The sequence below is a fragment of the Pelmatolapia mariae genome, linkage group LG14, assembly GCF_036321145.2.
Source record: "Pelmatolapia mariae isolate MD_Pm_ZW linkage group LG14, Pm_UMD_F_2, whole genome shotgun sequence".
Classification (NCBI taxonomy): Eukaryota; Metazoa; Chordata; class Actinopteri; order Cichliformes; family Cichlidae; genus Pelmatolapia; species Pelmatolapia mariae.
The window spans coordinates 28,817,501-28,838,231 of NC_086239.1; the positions used below are offsets into that span (position 1 = coordinate 28,817,501).

At 39.4% G+C, this 20,731-nt stretch overlaps 1 protein-coding gene across 1 annotated transcript in view; it reads right to left on the reverse strand.

The window, feature by feature from the left end:
- nek8 (NIMA-related kinase 8) overlaps positions 1 to 15,520 on the reverse strand; it is a 16,899-nt gene extending 1,379 nt beyond the window's left edge. Inside the window, exons 1-15 of the mRNA XM_063493545.1 lie at positions 15,440 to 15,520; positions 11,897 to 12,102; positions 10,734 to 10,966; positions 10,514 to 10,645; positions 9,860 to 10,068; positions 9,651 to 9,730; positions 9,372 to 9,556; positions 8,705 to 8,852; positions 8,140 to 8,216; positions 7,204 to 7,321; positions 6,944 to 7,094; positions 5,825 to 5,988; positions 4,679 to 4,831; positions 2,878 to 3,036; positions 1 to 1,023 (exon numbers count right to left, since the gene is read on the reverse strand). The exon at positions 1 to 1,023 is cut by the window's left edge and continues 1,379 nt beyond it. Coding sequence (XP_063349615.1) covers positions 995 to 1,023; positions 2,878 to 3,036; positions 4,679 to 4,831; positions 5,825 to 5,988; positions 6,944 to 7,094; positions 7,204 to 7,321; positions 8,140 to 8,216; positions 8,705 to 8,852; positions 9,372 to 9,556; positions 9,651 to 9,730; positions 9,860 to 10,068; positions 10,514 to 10,645; positions 10,734 to 10,966; positions 11,897 to 12,102; positions 15,440 to 15,486 — 2,091 coding nt within the window. The 5' untranslated portion in view covers positions 15,487 to 15,520 and the 3' untranslated portion in view covers positions 1 to 994. The remainder of the gene's footprint in view (positions 1,024 to 2,877; positions 3,037 to 4,678; positions 4,832 to 5,824; positions 5,989 to 6,943; positions 7,095 to 7,203; positions 7,322 to 8,139; positions 8,217 to 8,704; positions 8,853 to 9,371; positions 9,557 to 9,650; positions 9,731 to 9,859; positions 10,069 to 10,513; positions 10,646 to 10,733; positions 10,967 to 11,896; positions 12,103 to 15,439) is intronic.
- Between the last annotated feature and the right edge of the window lie 5,211 nt (positions 15,521 to 20,731).

Genomic DNA, 20,731 nt, shown 5'->3' on the forward strand with positions numbered 1-20,731 from the left:
CCAATGGAAGACCCTTATTTCTTTAGTTAAATGCAGGCGGTGTGTTTTGTCTATATTTACTACAATGGAGGTTTTTCAACACTGTGGTATTTTCATTTGTAGTTAACCCTTTTCAGCATGGTTGTGTCTGCATCAGAGTGAGGCGTTGAATGAAATAGTTACTGTACTCTGAACACTTTGGCAGGTTTTGATTTTGGTCATCACATGAACAGTTTTCACACTGTTCTGTACATCAACATGATTTCAATGAGTTACAAGGACAATAATGATAAAACTGAACTTCATCTGCTGTTCAGAGTCCTACACTGGAATGAAAACAGCCCAGCATGTGCACCACTTCCTGCTGCAGTTAGTAAACAGTCTGAAATCTCCTTTCACTCCTCTCACTGAACTGCTGTTTATCTTACAAAAGTGAATGAGCGAACAAGCGAGTAGTTTCAGACACAGCTCGGTCCGTCGTTATGTGGTTCGAACACCGCTGTAATCCAATAAATCGCAAAGTGACCACTGACGTGGTGCTGACTTCATTTGTCTGATGAACGCTCAAGTGGCTTCATTCTTTTCGTTTCATTCACCGGCTGCTTGAGAGAGCTCAAACCAGTTTGACCTTTTAATGGTCTTTCTTGTGCTGACACTGCACATGAGAGCGCACAATAGCTCACTGCATGAGCCCAGCCTAATGACTTCCTGTAATCTAGCTTCAGTATCTGTGTTGCAACATTCCTTTCACTGACCTGATGTGAGATAAAACCTGTAGCAAGGCTGTGACCTTTTTCTGTGCTTTGCACCATGAAATCAAACCATTGAATGAAACACCTGAAAGAAAAATAGATAGAAAAGATAGAGAGAGAGAAAGGCTGAGGCTGCAGCTGGGGTTTGAAAGGAAATCTTTCTAAATTCGGCACAGATGGGTCTCTAGGAGGAAGCGGTCCTCCTCCACAGTCCGCTGCCTAGCCTCACGATGGCCGCAGAGTGGGTATTTTTTAAGACAAGATCATCTGGAGATGGCCTCCTCGAGCAGAGCTGAAGCAAAAACAGAATGGCAATGTCAGTAGGGCTGAATCAGGTGCAAGTGTTTGACCTAATTGGGAACTGGTTCTATCTTCTCTCCTTTAAATATAACAGTAAGATAAACAGCTTTTGGTTTTTGTACTGAATTAATCTGAAGATGCCGCCTTGACCTGAAAGCTTCGCTACATTTTGACACTGGTTAGAGAAAATCTTCATTCATCCCACAAAGAAAACAATTAGCAGGTTAATCAATGAATGAATTGAACCAGCAGCAAACAACTCGTCTGTTGTTGCACAAAAAGTATTAACCCAATAAATCAGTGGGCCAATAATGAGGCTGAGAGTTAAATGGATATCAGTACGAGCTTGTCATGTTTTACAGGAGGTCTGGTTAGGCCTGACTGAACCACTGTGAGAAGTTCAGAAGTCTAATGGAAATCTTAACACTGCAACAGAGTGATTCCTGCTGTCCAGATGTTCCGCCCTCTTCTTTCTCCATCTGCTTTTTCACTCATGACTAATAAAGGCAAAAATACTACATAATACAAAAGAACTTCAGGTTTTATTTGTTTTTAAATTTAGGATCAATATTACAAATTTTGGAGAAGTGGTCTGCAGTGCTGCATTTTCTTTGGTATTGTTTAATCACAATTACTACTACTGGGCTACTGGACCAGAAAAACATGTTTGCTTTTCAAAGTGACTCCACAGCTACATCTGCACACTATTATCTACATTTTCTCTGTTCATTGTTTAAAGTAATTAATAATTAATTAATTCTGTCTTCAAGTAATTGTTGTGAAGACTTTTGCCTTCCACTCACAATTTAAAGCTCACATTAAGAATTTAAGTTCTTTTCAGAGGTTTGTGAACTAATTTTGTGTTCAATTAAATGAATTCTTTCCTCCTTAAGGAAAACTTTGAAACCTGGTGATTTTGTACTTGTGTGTTTTAGCTTTTGGCCTTCACGTATGTGTTTCCTAATGTTCACCAGATCCTGATCACTGAAACATTGTTCAAGCGTGTGTCATATCATCCACACACATCAGGTCACGTAGAGAAAACAGTGACCTACATGACGAAACATTCCTGTTGTCCAAAAAACTATACAAACAATTTTATCTCTCGACTCTTTAAAAAAAAAAAACAAAAAAAACCCAGCTCAAAACAATCCTTTTTTATCTTATACTGGACCTTTAGGACCACCCTCCGTTTCTTTCTATTTCTGTTGTTTAATGTTGAAGCGTTTCAGTTAGAAGGGTGAACTTCACTCACTTGGGCACTTGTGCAATGGTCTGTACTGTAATCTAAACCTCTCACAGTGGTTGGTCTCTATATATCTGCTGCTCAGCTCAGGACTGAGAACCATTTAAACAGCAGCCCTGCAGCCTGTTGCTGGATTACCAGCATCTCTGTTACTTATTGAATTCTGATGCAGTTTAATCTTCTCTAATTCTGCAGCTGTTTTCAAATATAAAGTGGAATCCAAGCCCTCAGTTTTGCACCATCACTGTTTATACTGCCATTTCTGTTCCACTCAGTAGACCTCTGTGACCTACAGTTACTTTTAGTGTGCAGATGAAAATTATGTTTGTAGCATAAAAACTAGTTTCTTTTGTAAACAAACCCCCTGGCACCCTATCTGTAAAAGATGGAAGTACTCCACATTTTTGGCCACAGCTGAGCTTTCAAACTTACAAATGAATCCTTTCACTATTGTACACAGACGAACATGCAACTCTGCTGATGTTATCGGGGGACCTTGTCTCGAGTTAAGCTTGTCTTTCATCTGGGGAGTAGTGATATTTCACCACATCCCAACATCTCACAGAGTTTGTTAACAGAGGGTAATGAGCGAAATATTACGTTTCACTGCCAGCAGGGTGTTGCCATGACAACAAGCCACCGATGTCACCGCGAACGGGTGACTTTCATCGAGCTGCACTGGCTTTGGTATCCCAGAATCCTCCTCTTTTCTTCCCAGGCGGCCGCGGGCCCCCTTGCCCCACGTGTACACCTCCCCTTCTGCAGAGAACAGAAACAGAAGAAGAAGCAGAGGATGGTCACCAAATTGAGAGTCAGAACCCCAGTATGCATTAATCCACACAGGTCTTTAACTGATGGCTCCGTCTCTCCTGCAGTGGCAGCACAATAGCTCGATCTGACAGAAATCAGAGTCAAACAAAGCCCGTATTCCACAAAGAAAGCACGGCTGGCTTCTCTCCAGGGAGCCAATCACTAATATGACATTTTACTGTTTTACCATCAGCTTTAAGAGCAACACACACAAAAAAACTGTTACCTACCAATGTGTTTAAGTAACGCTACCAATATAATCTATGTTTTTCTTAAAGATTAAAGACCATGCACAGTTTTTCTTAGTACCACAGACTGTACAGCTCAAATGACAATCAAGTATATCATGGGTTTATCTTTGGGATAACGTGAAAATAATCCTGAAGAAATGTGAAACTTGCTGAAGAATCTACCGCAATTATCATCTTTATTTTGGAGTTGAAGCTATAAACCCACTTCTGACTAACTTGAGATGCTGTCCAAAGAGAATGCAATCATTTGCAAATCTCATAAAACCCATATTTTACTCACAATAGAGCATGGAAAACATATCAAATGTTTAAAGTGACAAAATGACGATATTAAGCTATATATTTTGAATATTTTAAATTTAATCATAGAAATGCATTTCAAAACAGTTGACACTGGGCAAGAAGAGGCTGGAGAAAGTAAGTGGTACTAACAGAAACAGCTGGAGGAACAGTACCGGTAGTTGTTTGCAAATCATTAGTTTAATCGGCAACAGGTCAGCAACTAACTGGGTATAAAAAGATCATCTTAGAAAGGCAGAGTTTGTCACAAGTAAAGATGACCAAAGGTTCACCAATCTGCAAAAAACTGCATCTACAAATTGTGAAACAATTTCTGAACAATGTTCCTCAAAATTAAATTGTGAATCTCTTGTAATCTGCAGTAAATAAATCAAAGGTTTCAGAGAATTTAGAGAAATCAATACGGAATGTTTATGACATACCTATGATATCAACTTGAAACTCCTATGTTAGTTACTGCATTCACAAACTTGGGACTCCATATCACCCACCCGGCAGGTTGATCATAATACCCCATCAGCCTTTTACAGCTGAGGGGTAAAAAGAATTTCTAACAGTAATTTATAGTTTCATTGACTAATATTATTAGACATGGTAGTTCTCACAGTTTATATTTCTCTGGCATACCAAGCAAGTCTCCTTTGCCAGAAAAACAGATTTTGCCTGATTGCAGCTTAAGCTGTGTGTACACACACTTTTCTCCTTCTTATTAGTTCCAGTAATCCAGTCAACTCTCAAACTGTACTACATCCCCGGCCCATCTTCAACCTGAACGGCAGCCAGAAAAAACTGAAAGCCCCTGTGCAGGTGTGCAGGGTCTTCAAAAACTTCAAGACGTTATATTTACTCCTTTCTACTCATAAGTATATTAACCTGATATCACACTTTACTTAAAACTATATTGTAGTTTTATCCTCTGTCAGCCATCCAACATATTTTGATGATTCTTGTTCACAAAACTCAAGTCTCAAAAGAAACGTGGTTCAAAAAGAAATCTGTTGCAATGTTACAAACATGACTCAATAAATGCATCTACTCACCAGATCCTATGGCTAAAGTGAAGGCGTCACCACAGGCAGCCATAGTGATGCCCTGCAGGCCAGACACTTTGCAGGGGGCACGGCTGCTACGTCGGGAGCTGGAGCCAATTTGACCGTGCTGGTTGCTGCCAAAGGTGAAACACTGACCATTTTCTGAACAACGAAAACATGGAGACATAAACCAAGAAAAAAATTAGGAATTACACTAGTGGTGGAATTACTTTGTTAGCAGCTTTTCCCTTGTGTGGATAAGAAAAATGTACGTTTTTCATGAATTGTAGTAATCTTAATTTTTGTACCGCAGTTGCCTGACAAGGGTTTGCGGAAAAAAAAGAAAGAGGTCACAGACATTATTCAGGATTCTTTGTTGCATCCCACTAAACCCAATGCTGTCAAAAGCAAGGGAACTACTGCAGTTTTGTCAGGGCTAATCTATTGAATCTTTCTGGAAAGCTTTCTGGTTTCTGTTTTTCTAGTCAGCTTTAGTCTGGGTGCTAACCAATCACCAACTAATCACATTTGAGCAGGTTCTGGATGCAGATAAACAGACTGCGTAGATGCAAAAAGAGGAAAAGCATTTGCCGTTAAGCAATCTCTAACAATCAGCTATTTAAAATATCTGCTCCTCTCTCTATTTAGTCTTTCTGTGTTCCCCTGAAATTAGTTCATTTATCCTTTAGTTATGTCCTTGATTAATTTCCTGCTTTATTCTGATACCTAGATTTCTCTTGTATCCTGCTTTGGATTTTAACCCTTGTTTGTTGATCATCTTGATAGTTTTCACCTTTGTCTGGTTTCCCTTCTGTTTCTCATTTCCAATCAGCCCTCTGTGTATAAGTAGTTCTGTTTTCCTCTTTGTCAACTCATCTGTTATACCACCTGCTTCTCTCATAAGGTGCTGCTTCTAAGTCATCTGCTTGTTGGCAGTTTTTGTACTTTTGGATTAGTCACCCTTTTTTCCTCCCTGGAACTTACTGTCAGCATGAAAGTAAAGCCTGCTTTGTGTATTACTCTGTGTGCCAGTCTGTATTTGGGTCCACCTTTGGACTTAAACTTAACACACAAAGGCACTCGCAAAGAAATGCTATAATAGCTACAAACGAGACTCTTTCCAAAAAAGAGAATAATATTGTGAATTTCTTGAACCTGTAACAGCGACAGAATGCGCCGTTCCAATGTCAATGTAAACAATCTTCTCAGTGTTGAGTGGGGCTGATTGGACTGGAGTGTAAGAATGAACTTCTTCCACTTGATTCAAGGGATTCGGTTCCTCTCCAGCTGTGATCTTATCCAGGCCAAGCTTGTTGAACCTGAGTACAATAAAACAACAAAACAAACATTTTTAACAGACACAATATTGTAGCATATGCCCAAATCCTAAGTGTTTGTTTAAGCATGCATAAATTTGAGAATATAAGACTGTTTGTTTCCTGTAAACAAACACATTACCAGCACTCGCTCATAAGTATCGTTTCTTTTTTGCCTTTTGGCTAAAAGCTGCAATCGGTGAAATCCAGAAAACAAATCTGACATTATGTATTTATAGAAAAAAATCCCAAGTGGGCAGACGTTCCAGTCTAGTTTGCTATCATGTGTATCAAGTTTCCACCCCGTTGGCTATGAAGTCTGTTAAGTTTCATGGTATATAAATAGTCCCACCTCCTATTTTTGGAACCACTTTGATTAATATTGTGCAAGCTAAAAGCCCCAAAGGTTTTAATCAATCATTGTTTGTGTTAACAATAATTTTGTGGATATTTTATCAATGATATTGTGATGATAGCTATAAAGTTCTTCTTACCCATCAATAAACATGAAGAATAATTATCAGTTAATGCCAGTAATCTTTTAGTTTCACATTTATCAAGTATTCAATACGTGTTTAAGGTCTGGAGCTGAGTTCACTGCTACTGTGTATATATTTCATGTCTGTAAGCCACAGAAGTGTGAACAAAGCTGTTTACTACTCTTGCTCTCTCCTATTTACACATACATCCTCTCTGAGAGAGCGGGATTAGCGCTGAGTGAATGCAAAGGCTTTGTCATTTTAAGAGAATGCTGTCTCACAGGTTGTGCACTAGGAAAGTACCTCTCTGAACCTTTAACCTACCACCATCAACCCACATGATCGAGTTTATAGAGTGATAAAATGTTAGCATTTTTTACGGAAAACATGGAGTGAAAATGTTGTCTCAGTGTTATATAACGCTGCTTATCACTTCCTCATTTTTGTCACACTTTTGAATCAAGAGCCAGAATAGTCACCTGTTGCTTCCACATGCCACAATGCTGTGCTGGTTGCTGATAATCATGGAGCAGTCAACTCCACACACCACCCTCTGGGCTTCGAAGTCACCAGGTAAACACACTTGCTGTGGAGAGTTGTGGGTGTCCTGGGTGCCGAGCCCGAGGCGACCTTTCAGACAGAGACCCAACCATTAAGCTCTGTGTTGAGATGAAGCTGTCATAAACCACACAAGCAAACACCAAAAAGAATAAAATAAAAACTGGTTTGTTTACTATACCATTGTCTCCTCTTCCCCAGGCAAAAACTTCTCTTTCATTGGTCACAGCGAGAACATGGGAAGCACCGCAGGACACCTGAATGAGCTCGTAACCAAGCAGAGCCTCCACTATCTTGGGCTGAGAACAAAAACAGTGTCATCAATGAAATGAAAGCTTTTTATCAAAAATCTGTAGGGACATTGCGCCCTCATAGCATTCATTTAACTGTATAAAATGAAACTGCATCATTCTTGGTTGAATTCACCCCTCTCTCTCCCTTTGTTTCCTGTCTGCTTCTGCACTATCAAGCGCCTAATAAATTTTAAAAATGTCTTTTTAACGACCATCTCTTTCTATAAAGTCTTTTAATTATTCATTCATCCATTATTATTTCATTGTTATCGATTCATTGTACATGTTAAGGCATGTCTGCTTTTAATGTGTGCTTTTCTGTGAAAAATATGAGGAAAAGCACATCAAGCCACGAAAAAAGAGACATTATTTTAACACTGTGAAACTGCAAAACACACACAAGCTTGTGTAGAAGAGTGTGGAATGAAGTCTAACCTGTCAGCTTTTTAGGACGACGTCTATATTTTTTTGCTCCAGTGTTCCAACAACCCAGCTAATATTCCAGCACATTCACCACTAGCTAGTGGGCATCATGTGCGCTGCCTCCTGCACACTAGGGTAGCTCCCTCACCTAAACCACACAGTGTTTCCAGTAGTGCACTGCTGATTAAATGGTATTATAGACTAACTTCAGGGTCACAGAATTTCTATTGATTGAGAGATTTCTTTAACATGTAATCTACCTTTATTAAGCTAAACAAGTTGATATGAGTGGAATTTGCAAAGAAGCTGTTGGCTTTAACAGTATTACTTTTATTAGGGTATACCTAATTTCTTACACTGGCAGCTATCATTGCATTTACTAAGGCATTCAAATAGTGTACCTGTGTTACATCATTGAAGTTCCCGTGTCCTAGACAGCCGTTGCTTCCACTTCCAAACGTCATGATAATGCCCCTGTCTGCAAATTGGAAATGAAAAGAAGGGATTAACAGGACTATTAGTTGATGAGTGTAGGTGTATTCTTACAGAGGCCAACAGAATGCTTCTAATCCCCATCTAGGAAACACTAATCTGCAACACAACAGTGAAAACTGATGAAAGAGACATGAGCTAAGAGAAAAGAGTCTTTAATCCTGTGTTATCGGCTTTGTGATTTTGGATGGGTTGACAACACCCTTCAAAAGCACGCTGTGAGTGTACCACAGTGTGAGAATGAGAGAAACAACCATTCCTAACTGCCAGGCAAGCATGAGGGTTATGTTCAGGTAGATTCACAATATCAAGATAAAGAGATGGCTGGCTGTATCCAAAGTTTGCACTCAAACGCCAGTTTAGTGTTTTAGGGGATGAGCATAAACAGATTTTCTACAACACAGCTCCTAACTAAACTGACTGGCACGGCTGTGATCTCTCTGATGGGTATCCAAAGACAAATGGCCCACCTACCTGTCATGCAGGTGGTAAAGAGATCACCACAGGACACAGACTTGATGGTGACTCCGGACTGACCCTCGAGGAAGCGAGAAATAAACTGAGGCTGGATCTGCTCCACCACACCAGGAAGACTGGCCTCAGAGGACCCCACTGATGGAGCCTGTGACAAAAATGTTATTAGACTAAAGTGAGCAGAGAGTCTCTTTATGGCAGTAACAGAGTAAGAGGAAATCATGAGTCTGCAATATTCAAGCCTTCCAGATGTTACTTTTAAAGTATACAAAATACCCATGTAGAGATTTTATGCTTTTCCAAGAGTATCTTAAAACTCAAAATATGGATGAAAAAGTGCTAAAATCCTTCAATCTGATGTTGTCTGTTTATTGCTGTAGCTTCTCCAAGCAACCATAACAATGTTGTCCTGTAATATTGCTATTTGAGTCTTTAAAACTTTATCTGGGATTTTTTCGTTTGCTACAACAAGTACTGGCTCATAACTGTTTTCAGCTATATTTGGACGTTTAATGGTGGAAACATCAGCAAGGCTGAGGAGAGCATATCAGATCAAAGCTGCTCCTTTGCACTGTGTCAGAGTTACAGGGAACATTTTTACTTCAGGAAAAGCAGTCAAAGTTGAAAAAAACCAAAAAAAAAAAACAAAGAACACACACACACAGACCTCCCATGTAATCAAACGGCCAGACTTGGTTACACCCATCTTTTGAGTGCGGCCCAGAGAGACCTGAAGCACTTCCGTGTTGAGCATCGGGAGGCGGAGAGGGGTCGAGATGCCACTTCCCCACGTATACACAGAAGACAGCGGGAGGGAATGCACCTTTCCTGGTCCTAAACCAATTGATCTGTCTGTTTCAGCCCAAAGAAGCAAACAACAAGTTTTGTAACTGACGCTATCAGTCTAGATCAGCCAGTACTATGGTCAAATAACTACATGCTTCACCTCTTGACCTGTTGGCAGGAACTCTCCCTCCTGGTCTACCTTGAGGACCAGTTTGCACCGTAGACAGAGGTTTCTCAATCCTGGAAGAAAAGAAGATATTGATAAAGATAGAAGTCATTACACAAAACTTAATAAATCTCAATCTGACATCAAAACTCTTGTAGTTAAAATAATCTTATTTTATTATTAATTAAGCAAAAAGACTGTACCGGCGCATTTTTACATTTCCTATATCTGTGTAGAGGTTAAGCAGGGGCCTGATGCATATGGGGAGAGCCATTATTTCATTGAGTTGAGGCCGTTTGGATGGATCCAAATTGAGCATGTTGAGAATTAGCTGTCGGAGTTCTGGGCTGTAACGGTCTGAGATCGGCGCAAAGGTACCGCTCATGATCTTCAGAACGAGGGCAGGGAGATTCTGAAAGAAAAATGAAAGAGTGAAATCATAAGATGCATCACAGATTGATGTGAAAAGAATAATCTCTCATCATCTACCCTAAATCTTTGTCAAAACAAAAATCTTTCACAGCACTAAACCGCAGTGGAATCGCTAGTGAAAACAGACTTGAGCAAAAGCAAAAAAGATTTGAATGAATTATTGATCTGAGTGGATATCAGAAGCAGTAGCAATCTGTTTGTGCTTTAAAGTGGGACAACCTGCAGGTGCTCTTATGAAATATTCTGAGAAATTTTAAGAATCCCCCATTGTGTAAACAGAGTAGCTCTAATGGTTTGAATGCCTTTGCACACAGCAAGAGTTTATAATTTATACATTTAAGGAGAAGAAGAGTAATGTAAAAACAATAATGCAGTATTATCATCACACCCAAAATGGGACACTATAAATTATATGCTTTTATTACAGCAGCCTCGAAGGCTCTCTTGAGGCTCGCTAGCTCATACAGCACACAGCCCAAAGCCCAGATGTCACTCTTCTGGTTATACGGCTTTCCCTCACACAGCTCCGGGGAGATGTAGCAAGGGGTCCCGACAACCTGTAACAGGAAATAAAGGAGGTTTTAATTCCATTTCAGAATGCAATTTAGAATTCTAAAAATGAAGGGAAGAGGTAAGATGATTCACCGTGTAAGCTTTGCTTTTGCTGACGAGGATCTTGGAGATGCCAAAGTCTCCGATTTTGACAATCATCTGGTGTTTGTCAAGAAGAATATTCTGAGTCTTGAGGTCCCTGTGCAGGATGAGCTTGTTGTGAACATGGTACAGGGCGAGCAAGATCTGCACAAAGAAGTGAAGGATGGTGTCTTCGTCCAGCAGCGAGTTACAGCGCTTCTGTATGTAGTCAGCCAGCGTCCCACCTGCATGGAGAAAACATGAAGGAAAGAATAAACAACACAGATCACTTTGGTTCGTTGGAACCATAATGGAAGTTACTATGTTGGTCTGAGTAATGAAATGATATCACAGCCAATTAACATTGGATTTTAAAGGCTTTAAAGGGCTTTAAGATCACAGCAGGTGATCTTGTTGCTCAAGTGAAATGTTACTGTAAGCATAAGAGAAAATAAGTGATCCAGCCATGTAAAAAAATCACATCTACACTTTTATCTGCAACAAATAGACTTTTTTGGATGTTTACAGCCTCAAGAGCTGAACTTTAACAAAAACTGAAGTCTACGTACTTTTTCAATAATTTTCTTTCATGTGAAAAAATATGACAATAAATCCAGGCAGGATATATTTACCAAAAAATCAAACAAACTACTGCTAGAATAGTTGGAGCAATGACAAAGAAAAGATAATGATTGAAAAATGCTCATAAAAACACCAAAATATGTAAGGCTTTATATCTGAATCAAAACAATGTACGTGCACCAATATCTGTAAGCTATGGCAGTTCCACTGGCAAAACAAGCTACTTAACCAATCACAAACTGAGAAAATGTCATTTAGAAATGCAATGCAGAACTTTGGAGGTCTTGGCAAAGTCCTCGTCTTTAGTATGAAAATATAAAGATCCAAAAGTAACTTGCCTCATGATTTTAGGTTTTTGTGTTGGAGCATTTTTGCAGAAGGCTGGCCTCACTGATGGCAATCTACATTTTTTACATTATAGATAAACAGACTTCTGAATTTTAATACTATCGCACAGCCTCATGTGGTATTCCCAGGCCTAACAAGGGAACCAGCAAAGGTATGGAGCCCTGCAGGCCTATATCATGGGAAAAGTAACATGCTGTACAATTAACAAAAGGGAGTTGTGTAATAAGATATTATAGCGAGGTTACCTGGAGCATATTCCATCGCTATCATTAGGGCCTTGTCTTCCAGGAAGTTCTCATAGTACTCTATAATATTTGGGTGGTTGAGCAGTTTCAACACCTGACACTCGTTTTGTGCTGCCAGACGCTCGTCTCGTGACATTTGCTCCACCGGGATCTCCTTCAGGATGACATAGGCCGCGTCGCTGCGCCTGCGGCACAGGTGAACGATCCTGACAGCAGAGCAAAGTGAAGAAGAATGAGAGATACCGTTTCCTGAATAAATATGAGCAGGGTGATTTTCTGAAGTTTAGATTTGACATTGTTAGGCTTTGGCACTGATTTATTACACGTTACTCTCTGGGGAAGCGATAATGTGAACCAAATAAACACAGTAACACAGCGATGTAAAATAACCTCAATATTTAACTTAAGGTTTTTAAGCTAACGTGAGACAAAGTTTTAAAAGAATAGAGAATCTGAAAAATCTGACCCTTTCACAGCATTCTGTACTAACCTTTAAGAACTACTCCCACACATGGCTGGTACAGAATAAGAAGAGAAATAAATGGAAGGGACACCAACACAGTTCATGTCTTCTTAGCATATAACCCGACTGGATTCTTTTATGTAGAAAAATAATAACACTTTATCAGCCGATTTAACATCTGGGCTCAAAAAATAACTCTACCATGCTGTGGGATCAACATTGTGTTCTATTCAAATAAAGTACTGACATAAAAGTACAGCTGTGCAGATCAGGACCATGTGACTTCCCACCTCTGATGGATTATTTAAGTAGTTATAAATAAACTGCAAAATGAGCAGGGCAGCTCAGGCTCAGGATAAATCCACTTGATGTGCATTATTTATGAAATGTAAGCAGCACAATCCCATGTCTCATTGTGCAAACATCAAACAGGGCATCTTTAAATGACAGTTTTATCATTCAGATGTGAAGTATGATCAACACCAATTCAAAGTGATATGAATGTACAGGTATGGAAAACAAGACTTCTTTTTCCTGCCTCTATGGTATTTTGATCACAAGTTGGAAATCAGACAAATAGAATGAAAATAATACATTTCCATGTTATAAATCAAATTTCTGCTACATTTTGGTTAGATTAGTTGATTTTGTTTCAGAAGACATCAGAAGCTTTCTCCATCTGTGTACCTGAAAAGTATATTTGATTTGTGTTACAGTCCTGAGGTTTCTGAGATGTTACTGAAAATTGATTTTTTGGAATTTGTTGAGTTTCGGTTCCTGTTTTGATTGGATTGTTATTCTAGTCTGCCCCGTGTTTCAGTCTTTGTGTCCCTCTGTCTCTATTATCATCTTTATTGTGAGTCTTTTTGTCTGGCTTTATTTATTATGTTTTGAATGTTATTTTCAGTTTTGCTTTGATAGTCAGATTACTCATCTTGATTCAGTTTTTACCTCCTGTCTGTCTTTACTTGTGTTTGATTACCTTCAGCTACGCTTTGTTCCCACTGCCCTCTCATCTCCAATCAATATGCTGTGGACAAATAGTCCAAAAAATTCTTTACCTTGACCTTAATGGTCAGGTAATGGACACTATAAGGAAAAGAGAAGCACAGTCCTCAAAGAATCCAACTTTACTTACACTATACACAGCTTCTTAAAAATGTGATGGCAGATGTTGTGGATGTTCAGAAGAGTGAAGACAACAAATAAATCTTAAATACTTTGGCCAACATGTTTGTGTCATGTTGTTTCACACAGTCACATAAAACGAGAACCACCCCTAAGAAATACAGTATAACTTCATTAGCAAGGCTGGACATTTAAATGAACAGGGACATGGAGCTCATAAAGTGTATACCATACCAGTCAAAATGAGATTATTTACTCCAGTCATATTTTCTGATGATCTAGTGTAACTCCTCAATATAGCTCATAATCTTTATTTATGGAGCTTTTCCTACTTATAAAGCTGCCTTCTTCGTGTGAAGCAACAACAAGCAGATTTTATGACAGTAGCATAATATTGATCATTTAAAAATAAGCTATAAAGGTTTAGCACATAAAATGGAAAATCACACATAAATATGTGAATTGCTTTTTCTTAGTACTTAGAGAATTCAACCAGCTCTGATTATGCCTGCCATGTTTATTCTTCCAGGTCACTTCATGCAGAAACCTTCTTAAGCAAAACTGACTCTTTGACCATCTTTTGTTTTCATTTTGAAAATCAATATTTATTCATATGTAACATGGTAGTGTTTTTGTCACTGGCTATAAAGTTTGTGATTAGAAAAATATTTGTAGTGTTTTATGACCTCTTGGGGTTTTTGTTTATCAGCTAAAATTATATATCTTCATGACGCTTAAAAGATTAAAAGTTTTATTCAATTTAAGACTTCAGTGTCTCTTTCTTAAAAGACTTGCCAACACATATTCTTTTTCACAACTCCAGACAAACTCATTAAATTAGTTGAAGTTTAATAATAAAATTTAAACTTTGAAATTCAGTTTGTAGGCTAGTTACAAACTATTTACACTCATTGCTCATCTTACCCTGTCATCTGGACCAACTAACACTATATTACCAAAAGTATTCAGTCGCCTATCCAAATCACTGAAATCAGGTGTTCCAATCACTTCCATGACCATAAGTGTATAAAATCAAGAACTTTGGCATGCAGACTGCTTCTACAAACATTTGTGATAGAATGGGTCGCTCTCAAGAGCTCAGTGAATTCCAGCGTGGTACCGTGATAGGACGTCACCTGTGCAACCAGTCCAATTGTGAATTTCCTCACTTCTAAATATTCCACAGTCAACTTTTAGTGGTATTATAACAAAGTGGAAGAGATTGGGAACAGCAGCGGCTAAGTTGCTTCCTGTTCCAACACCAGTGACTGTGCACCAGTGCACAAAGCAAGGTCCATAAAAATATGGATGAGCGAGTTTGGTGTGGAGAAATTTGAGTGGCCTTCACAGAGTCCTCACCACTACCCGAAAGAACACCTCTGGGATGAATTAGAGCGGAGACTGGGAGCCAGTCCTTCTTGTCCAGCATCAGTGTCTGACCTCACAAATCCGCCTTTAGAGGAATGGTCTAATATTCCTATAAACACCCTTAAAGCTTGTTGAAAGCCTACCCAGAATAGTTGGAGCTGTTATAACTGCAAAGGCTGGACTAGCATAAAATTAAACCCTATGAATTAAGAATGGGATGTCACTCAAGTTCATATGCGTGTGAAGGCAAATGACCAAATACTTTTAACAATATAGTGTATATAGGTTTGACCGAGGGTGGGAAACATTTTTGGTGACTTTGGCAGACTTTAACACTCATCTGACCTCTACATGCCTTTTAGATAGCTGGTTTTTAAAGTAAATAAATCGTGTCCAGTGCTCTGTTACTTCTGCTGACACGTCTTCTTCGCACGTTTGACGATTTCCGTTACTTCTTTTTAAGGGGAAAAATTGTTTTCCTCTTTCGCTCCTGACAGCGCAGCGTTTACAGACAGGCTGATGTGTGTGACATAAAACAACGTTTAATAGATTATATATAAAGTATAAGTAAAGCCAGGCGTTACCCGAAAGCTCCTCTTCCAACAACTTTGATTTTCTCATACTTCTCCATCGCTGCTGCGCCCAAACGTTTCCGCCGTTTCCAGGCAACCCGTCTCTGGCACCACGGCAGCCAGCGAGGGACAAAACAGACGGATTCCACATAGGCGGTACAGGAAGATACCAAACGGACACCCCCTTTTTTAAAATTATTTTTTCAGTCATGATGAACATTGTTTTAAATTATGCTTACACGTATACTTCAATACAACGAAATATGGTTATATTTTATTGGAAGTACTTCATAATACCGTCGACATGTATTGTAATTTCCAAACATTTTCGATATATTGTATGTACTGCAAAACAAAGGAGTCACAATTTGTGGTTTAAAAGAGAAGAGGAAAAAACTAAACTATATAAATATCTGGGTATTTTAAAGTAATAAGTAGCATGAAATATTTAGAAACAAAGAAATTGAAAATTATATATTATTTATATATTATTTATTTGTTTTTGTTTGGTTTTCCTATTAGAGGAAATTGTCCTTTAGAGGAAACGATAATGTTTATCCATCTTAAACGGTGATTATACAGTATTTTTAAGCACAACGGCTGTGTAGTGGTTTCCACATTTCCTTGACAAGCAAAAGGTCACTGGTTTGATTCCACTTGAAGACACAAATCACCTTTGGGGTTTTGTCAGGAAAGACATCTTGCATAAAACTGCAAAATCACACATGTGGAGCTACCCGCTGTGGTAACAACTGTTGAGTAAGGGAACGGCTGAAAGTAGCTGTCAAGAGCAAGAAATGTATTACAGGTTAGATCAACCTGCTGTTATTACACTGTAACTACCTAATATTTAGGGTGAACCTGAGTTATAGAGTATTGTAACCTCCCCCTGCTTACATGTTGATAAGTGGTTATTACTGTTTCCTATTTTGTTTATTTTATTCTTTAGGCTACAGGGTATGACTCCACAAACTTCCAGGTCTCAACCATACTGTCCCTCATGTCCCTTCAGAATAAGATGGCACACTCCTAGAAAGCTCCTCACTTTGGAAGCTATACCTACATCTGTGGGGTTAGGGGGTTAGGGTACTTAATAATACAGAACACGTAATGATAATACGGTTAATTACAATGTAAGAAGTCCTTTCCTCCAAAGTATCTCACAGGTACTCATTACTTAAAAACACTTACAGTATAATTTGTTTCTTTTTCTTTTCTGTTGTTACTCCATTGTCTAACTACACCTACCAGTAAAAACTCACACTTAATTTAAACATTAAAAAAAAAACCATAGTAATACTTGGGAAATTATACCATAAATCGTGGCATGTATTGTGAAGTGCTGCCTATTTTGGTAGCACTAAAACACAGCCAGAGCATATTTTCTGTGAAATATCCGGCCATGCACTTGTGCCAGGAAACAAGTGAATTGAAATGAAAGTGAAAAGGAAATGGAAATGAGAACTAGTCTGACGGATGAGATTAGTAGAGCTTCTTGAGCTTGGACAGCTATTGCACGCTTACATCCAGACACCTGGTGATTATAAAGCGCCTTTCCCTTGCCTGAGACAAGCAGGAAGGGGGCTGTATCAGCACTGTTTCCCCTCTCTGCCTCAATAATAAATGCTTTGTGCTGTGACAAAGCTTGCTCTGTGCTAAAGTACATACCTTCACTATCACCATCAGTCTGAAATAATGGCACATTACCACAAACAGTCATCTGCATGTAACTCAACCTTTCCCTGCAATTTCCCTGCAAGGTTTTTAAATGACACTAAAGGTGGTGCAGAGGTAGGTGAGTAGAGGGTGAGTCCAAAAAACAATACCTCGCTCTTTCTCAGGAACATGATATCTCAACAAAGCACACATAAAGCAGCCCTGAAGTGTATATGGCATTCCTCAGACCAGCTAAGTGACATATTTTGCCTTCTGTCAGCTGATGCTTGAGAGTCAGTGTCCAGGAATGCACGGTGCAGGACAGTGAAACTGTTGCTAAACCTCAGGTATGAAACCTCACCTGAAGAGCATTATCTGTTACTAATCTCCAAAGATCTCTCATGACACATGATGAGAAATTGTGGGGGAGTAAAGTTGTTTTTAGAGATATCTCCAACATCCAGCCCTTTTTCGCACCTGGCATCATAACCTTTAACAACAGATGAGTCAGGACTAAAATGTTGCCTATGAACGCCTGCTGTGAAGAAGGTTATGTTGACATGTTTCTTTGCGTTTGTGTAAAAACTGCCTTAAATTTTAGGAAAGGTAATAAAGGTAAAGGTAAGGAAAGGTAATACTTATGTGATAAAAAGGAGGAACTGCTTATAAATGCTCATCTTAATATCGTTCTTTATTCTTTTTAATGGAACGGCAAGAGGAAGTCAGGAGAGGCAGTGAAGAATGTGAAGGTTGTGCAAGACGTGTGTGAGGACCGAGACAGTGATGAGGTGTGTGGTAGGAGTGACAGATATGTTCAAGGTGGGACTAGGATTACCTCAGGTATCAGCTCTGAGCTCTTTGTTTTCAGTGGTGATTGACAGGTTGACAGATGAGGTCACGCAGGAGTCTCTGTGGGCTATAGTGTTTGCAGACAGCACTGTGATCTGTGGTGAGAGTAGGGAGCAAGTGAAAGAGAACCTGGAGAGGTGGAGGCATGCCCTGGAGAGTAGAGGAATGAAGGGCAATAGAAGCAAAATAGATTACATTTGAGTGAATGAAAGGAGGCAGGTGGAAAGGTCAACATGCAAGGAGAAGAGGTAGAGAAGGTAGATGAGGTTAAATACCTGGGGTCAACCATCCAAAGCAATGGACATTGTAGAAGAGAGGTAAAGAAGAGAGTACATGCAGGGTGGAGTGGGTGGAGGAGAAAGTTAGAGAAGATTTCAACAAAATGATAGCAATAAAAGTGAAAGAGATGGTAGTGAGTCATGCTATGATGTCTGGTGGCAGGCTGAGCTGGCAAAGTTGAAGATGTGTGATTTTCATTGGATGTGACCAGAACTGACAAAATTTGAAACAATTAGCAGTTTGGAGACAAGACAAGTCTGAGAGAGGCAAGGAGGAATAGTGGATACGCTGGACAGAGGATGTTGAATATGGAGCAGCAGAAGAGCACAGAAAAGATTAATGGATGCAGCAGGAATAGGGTGGGATGAAGGCAGATGACTCACTTTGGTGACCCCCCTAAACATGGCAGCCAAAAAAGGAAAATGATTTTTAATGAACATTGGTACACATAACATATATATGTTGTAGGCAGCTTTTAAAGTCAGAAAATAAGTCAAAGCAAGATAGTTGTATTGCCAGCGCTGATTTGAGCTACTCAACAGAGACTTTTATAAAGTAAATCACCTTGCAGCTGTTTATACAGTATAAATATGACCATGCCTCAAGTTTCCAGCAGTACTCTGCTAAGTAGCGTTATGATAGTGGGGTACATGGCATCAGAACTCAGCAGAATGTTAGACTCTGAGCAAAGAGGCACTTTCACAGTGTCTAATCTCGTGTATGGCACTCTAAAACACTTTGAAATTGCATCAGTTTTCTCACAGTCAGGCAGAAGAAAAAGTAGGCACACCACCAGAAGACAAGTGAAGCTTTGCTCGCTGAGGGGAAGAAAAGCATTTTCCTCACACAGGCAGATTTTTCAAACACAAGAACAAAAAGACTCCAATCAGCAAAGCACAGTCAAAAAGAAGGCTGTGTGGACTCAGAGGACAAGCAGCATTTAGAACAAAACCAAATGGTGTGGGTGATGGAAGATATTGAGTGATGATGAGATCTGTGGCAGTAACAAAAGGGTCTGTGTGAGGAGACAAATGGGAGAGAGAATGATACCACAGTGAATTAAGCACATAGTAAAACATTGCTGCAGCTGGACACAGAATGGACTCCACCCTGAGCAAGAAGAAGCAGCGCTCTATTCTTTAGAGACATGCTCCACCCTCTGGTTTGCATCTTTGTGTAGAAGAATTACTACTACAGCTGAACACTGACCCCAAACACACATCAAAACACTAAAAGAACTAACTGAAAACCAAAGAAGACCAAATAGTAGTGAAGCTGTGGCTTTCCCTCCACAGTCGTGTGACTTGACCCCAACTGAAAATTTACTGGGACAGAAAAAAAGCACTCCTGACATAACAAAAAGCTTTGTTGGATCATGCTAAGGTGTGGCTTACCCGCTTCTGCTCAAAACTTTGTAATGTAACAAATGTAAACTAGTGTCTCAGATTTCCCCCAGACAAACTACGTGAGAAAGTCAGTACAACTATTAGAAATGTAACGAAACATTAAAAACACTTAAATTACCATAAACATTCTATTTACTAGACCCTTCAGTGCCACATTCAGGCCCAACAGTGAAATTAAATCTCTTTCTGATTAAGATAGACCTGCTTTTGTTTGCTATTCACGATGCAATCGCTGGATTCAGCTGACCTCTAGATTTTCTTTCTCCTGGCTGCTCGCAGTCTCCACTGTAGCTCTTTCTCAACAGCCGTCAGGAGAAAGAAAATCAAGATCAATATGGTTCAGCTCTCAGCCAGACAGAAAGATTCTCATCTAAAACAGATCACATGATATTGGGAGACCTTCTCAAGACCTCAATAGCAAAAGAGCAGCAGCAGCTTCTCTTGTATGAAACCAGGGGCTTCTGCATCTGCAGGCTGAAGTATTTTCTCTGGAAACCTGAAGCTGTGAAGAATTACAGGTTCCTGTGCCTAAAAAAACTATGAGAGCAAAAGGCTTCCAGCATCTCACACTGCAAAAGAACAAAAAAAAAAAAAAAACCTACAGGGAGGGGACCAGGAAACACAAACAGTGGTGTTAAATTACATTTCTCTCTCTCTTTAACTCCAGGGTGTCTGGTTACAGGGAGCTTTGTCCTCTGGATATAAGCAGATTAATTGTATTGTTCATCTTTCACATTTGAAGTTTGCTTTCAAAAGGTAAAAAGAGAATTTCGTGGATTCAGATGCATCCAGGCATGGCTCTTATTTACCAGAAAGACATGTGCCGTTTTGGAATCATTTTATTAATGCAGATTATTAAAGACGAATTTTTCAGGATGTCTCAACGGCCCTTCTCCAGGGTAGAGTTTAGAGAGTAAGGTACCCCCCTGGTGGTCTTATAAAAAACTGAGTGACACATAATTGTTGGTCGCGATGTGAGGTCATCGTGTAAGGTTTTGTCTCCATCTCCTGGTGTGTTTTCATGCTAGCGCCTGGCTGTACTTGTTTTCTAAAGATGGAGCTACACGCTCTGAAAACGCTAAAGCTTATTTTAAGTCGTTGTTTGGACATATTT